General features: G+C 41.3%; 1 protein-coding gene across 1 annotated transcript in view; it reads right to left on the reverse strand.

Annotated features, from left to right (window-relative positions):
• The window catches only part of LOC144962677 (pikachurin-like), a 142,479-nt gene that overhangs the window by 63,107 nt on the left and 69,372 nt on the right, over positions 1–10,000 (reverse strand). The window contains 1 exon segment of the mRNA XM_078895809.1: positions 3,816–3,938. Within this exon segment, the coding sequence (XP_078751935.1) occupies positions 3,816–3,938 (123 nt within the window).

The raw sequence follows: 10,000 nt of genomic DNA on the forward strand, positions 1-10,000 counted from the left end.
CGTCAGAGTTCGTGTCTAAAAGGTGATCATACCTATCTGATTTAGTGTCGTGATACGACTTGATACATCAATTACCGCCATAGACTCCATCATCATCATCATCATCACCATCCTACTCCTCCTCCTCCTCCTCCTCCTCATCATCATCATCATCATCATCATCATCATCATCATCATCATTTCAACCAGTATAATATTATAATGGCATTGTATTAATATAAACATTCCTTAGCCATAGAATCATTACCAGAGCGGACAATCACACTCAAACAACGACAACGCTTTTAGTACTGTCACGTCAGTCAATCTAAAATAAAGGTCATGATACATATCTGATTTATGGTGTGATTTGATTTAGTGTCGTGATACGACATTATACATCACCATCACCATTATCATCATCACCATCATCATCATCATCATCATCATCATCATCATCATCATCATCATCATCATCATCATCATCATCATCATCATCACCATCATCATCATCATCATCATCATCATCATCATCACCATCATCATCATCATCATCAACCTCACCATCATCACCATCATCATCATCCTCCCCATCATCATCATCATCATCATCATCATCATCATCATCATCATCATCATCATCATCATCATCATCATTATTATCATCATCAATCTCATCAGCATCACCATAATTATCATCATCATCCTCATCATCACCATCCTCCTCCTCATCATCATCAACTTCATCACCATCATCATCAATTCAACCAGTGTAATATACAATGGTATTGTATTAATAGAATCATTACTTGTCCCTAGTATCATTACCAGAGCGGACAATCACACTAGACGTCAACTCGTCATCAGGCTTTTAGTACTGTCACGTTAGTCAATTTCTAAAGGTCAGTATACCTATCTGATTTATTGTCGTGATACAACTTGATGCATCATAATCGCCATAGACTCCATCATCATTACCATCACCATCCTCACCATCATCATCATCATCATCATCATCATCATCATCATCATCATCATCATCATCATCGTCCTCACCATCATCATCATCGTCATCATCACCATCATCATCATCATCACCACCATCATCCTCACCATCATCATCATCATCATCATCACCATCATCATCATCATTATCATCATCAATCTCATCAGCATCACCATAATTATCATCATCATCCTCATCATCACCATCCTCCTCATCATCATCATCAACTTCATTACCATCATCATCAATTCAACCAGTGTAATATACAATGGTATTGTATTAATAGAATCATTACTTGTCCCTAGTATCATTACCAGAGCGGACAATCACACTAGACGTCAACTCGTCATCAGGCTTTTAGTACTGTCACGTTAGTCAATTTCTAAAGGTCAGTATACCTATCTGATTTATTGTCGTGATACAACGTGATGCATCATAATCGCCATAGACTCCATCATCATCACCATCCTCACCATCATCATGATCATCATCATCATCATCATCAACATCCTCACCTTCATCATCATCACCATCATCATCATCATCATCATCATCATCATCATCATCATCATCATCATCACCATTACCACCACCACCACCACCACCACCATTAATACCATTGCAACCAATAATATATAATGAGATTGTAACACCCTTAACAATTCGCAGATCCTAATTACATCATACACTTCCATCTCTCGTCAAATCGCACATTCCATTACTAATAATATACTAAACACTTCCCTCGTAATGACGCATAGTAACTTAGTAACTGGTTCTAAACTATGGGATCAATGGCGGATATCCTTATGAAATACTTCTCCGACGATCATAAAAATGTATCCAGAGGAGAAAAACATTATAAATCTGATCATGCTTTGACTGTTATACATTCTGATCACATGACATGTGAAAAAGTGAAGAATACAAAAAAAAAATACCGATTTTCTTTGCTTGAACAAAGCAGCTCGATGCTGGGCGGACGTGACGTCAGACTATAGATAGTTCGAAGATGACGTCACTCAGGTCTTTGTTATTGTTTTTTTGCCATCCGTGTTTATGAGTAATGCTCATTGAACTGTATTAACCTGACTATAAACGTTCATGGATACACACAGTTTTGTGTGTTGGTCCGTTATACTTCCGGATGGCAATGTTATGAGCTTCTTAGCCAAACGCATACTATCTATTGAATCCTATTTTAACACCGATGATTGAAAAAAAATATGCATCATGTCGTCAGGTTTTGCGATGCAATTCCGTTATCGGTGCGTCAAAATATTCTTAGAAATACACACTAACTGGGCCTGATCTATTTGTGTGTTTGACATGTACTAAGGGTATCTCAGGCCTTTTCATACAGGAAATAAATAGTCAAGGGGACGAAACGGGGTAAATGGCAGGAAATAATCTGATTGGTTAATGCTTAGTAACGGGCGAACAATCAACTATAGCAAGCAAGTAAAACACGACAATAACAGGAAATAAGCGTTGACTAGTTTTTACCACTCATTTGGAAAGAAAAAGACAAATAAACCAGAAATATCTCACCTCTGACCTTATAATAATAATATTATGTCGTATTTCCTAATAAATTACAGATAATCGTGAAGCAAAAAGCACGATGATTTCAAATCCGAATCGATGAAGATTTGCCATTATCTCAATGGCAGCAGTAACGACTACCTTGTAGTATCAGAACATTATGCATAGTATGCGTTTGGCTAAGAAGCTCACAACATTGCCATCCGGAAGTATCACGGACCAACACACAAAAATGTGTGTAACCTTGAACGTTTATAGTCTGGTTAATACAGTTTGGTGAGAATTACTCATAAACGCGGATGGCAAAAAAAAAAAAACAATAACAAAGACCTGAGTGACGTCGATTTCGAACTATCTATACATAGTTCAACAATGAAACAGAACTCTCTCCATACCCATCATAATCTGGATTGCTAATAGGATTCAGTAGTCTGATGTCACGCCGCCAAGCAACGGCGGCCATCTTGGTTCTAAACAAAGAAAATCTTTACTTTTTATTCTTCATGCTGGCTAGAACGTTTCATTCCCTTTTCATATGCCTTTTGATCAGAATGTGTAAAAGTCAAAACATGATCAAATTTATGTGTTATTTTTTCCTCTGGTTACGCTTTTTATGCTCGCCGGAGAAATATTTCATACGGGCGTCCGCCATTATTCCGATAGTTTAGAGCCAGTGTTGCTAAGTTACCATGCGTCATTAGGAAGGAAGTGACTGTACGACTATTGAATCCTATTAAATTTCATACCTACCCAACACACCAACCCAACCCCCCCCCCCCCCCCCCCCATACACACAGGCACATACACACACAATCACTTTTGAATTCAAACTCAAACACAATAAACACGTGGTAAACATAATTTGGGAGGTTACGATAGCTCAGTTGGTAGAGCACTCGCTTCACACTCAAAGGGAACGGGATCGATCCCGCTGAAGTCCAATTTTTTTTAAATTTTCGGACCCCCCCCCCCCCCCCCCATACACTTTCAATTATCATTGATTGGGTAACTTGGTCTGTTATACCTGGCAGAAAGCACTTGGCGATATACTTCCGTGCTATCCAAAAGATATCACACAATGGACTTCAACAGTCGTAACGTCACTTCCCTCGTAATGACGCATAGTAACTTAGTAACTGGTTCTGAACTATCGGGACAGTGGCGGACGCCTGCACACTATCTATAAAATCTCACAGCTTTTTTTTTTTTTTTTTTTTTTTTTTTGGGGGGGGGGGGGGGGGGGGGGGGTTAGTCATCTCTTTCAAAGCATGCGGTTGATACTCACGAGAACAGGTCATTCCGTCCTTGTTGATGGTGTAGCCGTCCCGACACCGGCAGAAGAACCCTCCCCGCTGCATGTCCACACAGAGCTGTTGGCAAGGGTTGGGCTGGGCCGTGTCACACGTCACTGAAAAGGGAGAAGAAGGAAGGAGGAATATCGTCAAGTTTTGGCACGATACAACGCAGACAATAGGATATATTATATATCACGCTATTGATCCTATAACGGCCAGAGAATGTTTTTGATTTTTTTTTTTTTTTTTTTTTTTGCGGTTAAGTGGTCTTGTGGTATGTTTTTTTTTTTTTTTTTACAAAGCGCAATATCCACTTAATGTGCTCAAAGCGCTTTACAAGGGGTCCCTGGCCAATAACAACATTTAACATGAAGGACGGGACATGACGCCTGTTAGGCGATATTACATTTTTTTTTTCGGACAAAGACAACGGTGTTAAGAGCCAGGTACTCATTTTACACCTTAGTACGGTGAGAGAACTTGAGTAAAGAGTCTTTTCCAAGGACTCAACTATGCGCCGAGCGAGGCTCAAACCGAGGACCTTCCGATCCGCAAGCGAGTGTCATACAGCCGCACTTACTACTTTCATTTTGCCCAGATATCTTGACTGTATATAACATATATCACCTATCATCTTAAAATGGTATTATGTATATGTCTATATTAGAGTGCGGCTATATTACATGGTGTAGTGTTATGACACTCGCTTTCGTATCGGGAGGTCCTGGGTTCGAGCCTCGCACGGCGCATAGTTTAGTCCTTGGAAAAGCAAGACTCTTTACTCACATTCTCTCCCCGTAGGTGAAAAATCATTGCCTGGCTGGTAACAGCGTTATCTCTGTCGAAAAATAAAATTATAATATCGCCTAACAGGCTTCATTTCTTGTTCTATGACTTAACGTTAACAGCATTGTCTCTGTCGAACAAAAAATTATAATATCGCCCAACAGGCGTCATGTCTTGTTTATATGTTACGTGTTGCTGTTGGTCAGGGACCCTTCGTAAAGCGCTTTGAGCACGTTTAGTCGATATTGCGCTATATAAAAAAAACTCAAGCTTTAACCCACAATCTCCCTCATTATTTTTTTCTGCTCTGTCGTATCGTACACTCGAAAAACACGTATTTAAATTAAATTTTTTGGCTAGTAAACGTGCCTTTTCAAATATCAATCGATTAAAAATGACCCTCATCTTGTCAAAACCGTTCAAACCTGGGACTTCCGTGAAGAGGTGATAATAATAAGACTTCCGTGAGAGATTTGCGAAGAGGCAGGCAGCGTGGCTCAAGCGACACGGTCTTTGCGTCGTACCCGAAACGTACCAATTGATCATCCGCCGCTGTTGCGCTGTGTGCCCGTGAGTAATAAGTCACCTCGCCCTAGCTCAATTTGCGGCGCTGCACTGAGGGCGGCTGACGCCTGGGTTATTCCATTTTTCCCTTGGAATAGACCCTAGAGAGACATTTCCCCTATGGGATGAATAAAGAGAATGTTTCTTCTTTTAAACGGAAAAGTGAGTGGAGCAGGCACTTATGTTGGCAACAACAAGATATGAAGTGAGTAGAAAAGTGCCAGAAGACAATAGAGAATAAAAATTTTTCGCGGCGGTGGTGGGGTTTGAACCTGCGACCTTATTGGTACGACAACTCCGCCTGGCAGGTGAGAGCGTGGCTCTACCGTGTGAGCTATCCACGAACACAAAAATATTCGTTTCAAACCCAAGTCATTTCTAGATCCCTCTCTCACCCACTTCTGGGACCGCCGATTCGTTCGCCCACCACCATCGCGAAGTATTTTGACCAGCAGTTAAGCTTAACAGCCAATATTCTCAACACAAACATATAACATAGAAACGATTGAGACATTGAGTATGCTCCGGTGTATGGGGTGAATTTAAATTCAGAAAAGTGAGTGGAGCAGGCACTTATGTTGGCAACAACAAGATATGAAGTGAGTAGAAAAGTGCCAGAAGACAATAGAGAAAAAAAAATTTTCGCGGCGGTGGTGGGGTTTGAACCTGCGACCTTATTGGTACGACAACTCCGCCTGGCAGGTGAGAGCGTGGCTCTACCGTGTGAGCTATCCACGAACACAAAAATATTCGTTTCAAACCCAAGTCATTTCTAGATCCCTCTCTCACCCACTTCTGGGACCGCCGATTCGTTCGCCCACCACCATCGCAAAGTATTTTGACCAGCAGTTAAGCTTAACAGCCAATATTCTCAACACAAACATATAACATAGAAACGATTGAGACATTGAGTATGCTCCGGTGTATGGGGTGAATTTTTAATTCAGAAAAGTGAGTGGAGCAGGCACTTATGTTGGCAACAACAAGATATGAAGTGAGTAGAAAAGTGCCAGAAGACAATAGAGAATAAAAATTTTTCGCGGCGGTGGTGGGGTTTGAACCTGCGACCTTATTGGTACGACAACTCCGCCTGGCAGGTGAGAGCGTGGCTCTACCGTGTGAGCTATCCACGAACACAAAAATATTCGTTTCAAACCCAAGTCATTTCTAGATCCCTCTCTCACCCACTTCTGGGACCGCCGATTCGTTCGCCCACCACCATCGCGAAGTATTTTGACCAGCAGTTAAGCTTAACAGCCAATATTCTCAACACAAACATATAACATAGAAACGATTGAGACATTGAGTATGCTCCGGTGTATGGGGTGAATTTTTAATTCAGAAAAGTGAGTGGAGCAGGCACTTATGTTGGCAACAACAAGATATGAAGTGAGTAGAAAAGTGCCAGAAGACAATAGAGAATAAAAATTTTTTCGCGGCGGTGGTGGGGTTTGAACCTGCGACCTTATTGGTACGACAACTCCGCCTGGCAGGTGAGAGCGTGGCTCTACCGTGTGAGCTATCCACGAACACAAAAATATTCGTTTCAAACCCAAGTCATTTCTAGATCCCTCTCTCACCCACTTCTGGGACCGCCGATTCGTTCGCCCACCACCATCGCGAAGTATTTTGACCAGCAGTTAAGCTTAACAGCCAATATTCTCAACACAAACATATAACATAGAAACGATTGAGACATTGAGTATGCTCCGGTGTATGGGGTGAATTTTTAATTCAGAAAAGTGAGTGGAGCAGGCACTTATGTTGCAACAACAAGATATGAAGTGAGTAGAAAGTGCCAGAAGACAATAGAGAATAAAAATTTTTCGCGGCGGTGGTGGGGTTTGAACCTGCGACTTATTGGTACGACACTCCGCCTGGCAGGTGAGAGCGTGGCTCTACCGTGTGAGCTATCCACGAACACAAAAATATTCGTTTCAACCCAAGTCATTTCTAGATCCCTCTCTCACCCACTTCTGGGACCGCCGATTCGTTCGCCCACCACCATCGCGAAGTATTTTGACCAGCAGTTAGCTTAACAGCCAATATTCTCATCACAAACATATAACATAGAAACGATTCAAATCTTGTTGTTGCCAACATAAGTGCCTGCTCCACTCACTTTTCTGAATTAAAAATTCACCCCATACACCGGAGCATACTCAATGTCTCAATCGTTTCTATGTTATATGTTTGTGTTGAGAATATTGGCTGTTAAGCTTAACTGCTGGTCAAAATACTTCGCGATGGTGGTGGGCGAACGAATCGGCGGTCCCAGAAGTGGGTGAGAGAGGGATCTAGAAATGACTTGGGTTTGAAACGAATATTTTTGTGTTCGTGGATAGCTCACACGGTAGAGCCACGCTCTCACTGCCAGGCGGAGTTGTCGTACCAATAAGGTCGCAGGTTCAAACCCACCACCGCCGCGAAAAAATTTTTATTCTCTATTGTCTTCTGGCACTTTTCTACACTTCATATCTTGTTGTTGCCAACATAAGTGCCTGCTCCACTCACTTTTCTGAATTAAAAATTCACCCCATACACCGGAGCATACTCAATGTCTCAATCGTTTCTATGTTATATGTTTGTGTTGAGAATATTGGCTGTTAAGCTTAACTGCTGGTCAAAATACTTCGCGATGGTGGTGGGCGAACGAATCGGCGGTCCCAGAAGTGGGTGAGAGAGGGATCTAGAAATGACTTGGGTTTGAAACGAATATTTTTGTGTTCGTGGATAGCTCACACGGTAGAGCCACGCTCTCACATGCCAGGCGGAGTTGTCGTACCAATAAGGTCGCAGGTTCAAACCCACCACCGCCGCGAAAAATTTTTATTCTCTATTGTCTTCTGGCACTTTTCTACTCACTTCATATCTTGTTGTTGCCAACATAAGTGCCTGCTCCACTCACTTTTCTGAATTAAAAATTCACCCATACACCGGAGCATACTCAATGTCTCAATCGTTTCTATGTTATATGTTTGTGTTGAGAATATTGGCTGTTAAGCTTAACTGCTGGTCAAAATACTTCGCGATGGTGGTGGGCGAACGAATCGGCGGTCCCAGAAGTGGGTGAGAGAGGGATCTAGAAATGACTTGGGTTTGAAACGAATATTTTTGTGTTCGTGGATAGCTCACACGGTAGAGCCACGCTCTCACCTGCCAGGCGGAGTTGTCGTACCAATAAGGTCGCAGGTTCAAACCCCACCACCGCCGCGAAAAAATTTTATTCTCTATTGTCTTCTGGCACTTTTCTACTCACTTCATATCTTGTTGTTGCCAACATAAGTGCCTGCTCCACTCACTTTTCTGAATTAAAAATTCACCCATACACCGGAGCATACTCAATGTCTCAATCGTTTCTATGTTATATGTTTGTGTTGAGAATATTGGGCTGTTAAGCTTAACTGCTGGTCAAAATACTTCGCGATGGTGGTGGGCGAACGAATCGGCGGTCCCAGAAGTGGGTGAGAGAGGGATCTAGAAATGACTTGGGTTTGAAACGAATATTTTTGTGTTCGTGGATAGCTCACACGGTAGAGCCACGCTCTCACCTGCCAGGCGGAGTTGTCGTACCAATAAGGTCGCAGGTTCAAACCCCACCATCGCCGCGAAAAATTTTTATTCTCTATTGTCTTCTGGCACTTTTCTACTCACTTCATATCTTGTTCTTTTAAACGATGGTCTTTAATTATTATTATTATTTTCTTTTTTTTTTAAAGTCAGCGGCTGTGTTGCAAGCGCCGTAAAACCCTTTAAAAAAAAAAAAAAAAAAAAAAGGACGATGGCCATTTGAATCGATTGAGATTTGAAAGTCGAGATTTCTAGCCAAATTTTAAATACGTGTTTCCGTGCTGTTTTTTTTTTTTTTTTTTTTTTTTTTCCAGAGTGAGGTAGTTCTGACCTCATCCTTTTGACGAAAAGAGCAGTGACCACCACAGACTAGGGCAGGGCAGGCAATGATCACGACGCGTTGAAGCTCAAGTCGCATCTCAATAAACTCTATCTGGTGAAAATGTGACCCTTCGCCTCGAAACGGTATAAAGTCGGGATGGTTAAGATGTTGAAAATTGAATTTATAGCCAGAAATATCAGACTTGTGTTGAGTTTACATGTTTTATTGATGAGAATGGATACCATATTTTAGGGTGCTGATGCCAACAATTTATATTTTTGACCAGTTTTAAAATTAAATTCACCTTTTAAGCGTCTGGTTCGTTCCGACATAATACCGTTTTGAGACGAAGGGTTACAAATGTTGACACATCTTATTAGATTCGGACCCCGTCTATTAAGGGTTAAATTTGGCTTGGATGCAAATTCAAGCAGAGGATAATATTATTATGCCAAGACAACTTAAGAGGGGCCATTCAATGTCAGCATGTATAATGGAAGAAAGGGGAAGAAATATGACAATGTATTATTCCGCCCCTTTCCCTAAATAGTAACGCGTAATGATATCATGGTTTACAATAATCATTTGTGACGTCAGAATATAAATCGTTAAATTAACGAACTAAATGTTTTTTTGAAGAAGTCTTTTATTCAAAGATGACGAAATATAGGAATCGATTGAAGGGTAGAATAGCTAAATGATTTCTTACACTCTTGCGTTTTGGAATTCGTGCAGCGGTTGGGAGGGAACACGTCCGGAAGTCCAACAAGCAACAGTGTAAAAATCGTATAATTATAGTATTCTTGTACGCCTACGTTTGGAGTTTCGAATGAGTTCCTAATAATGCATACCGCTAAACGACCTTGGGAGCCTACGTTCAGGACCACTTTCATTACATTCCCTCCAGTCCAGTGGCCTCAGACATGTTATTTC

Source organism: Berghia stephanieae, chromosome 1, assembly GCF_034508935.2.
Source record: "Berghia stephanieae isolate SIO BIC M18660-M18661 chromosome 1, UCSD_Bste_1.3, whole genome shotgun sequence".
Lineage (NCBI taxonomy): Eukaryota > Metazoa > Mollusca > Gastropoda > Nudibranchia > Aeolidiidae > Berghia > Berghia stephanieae.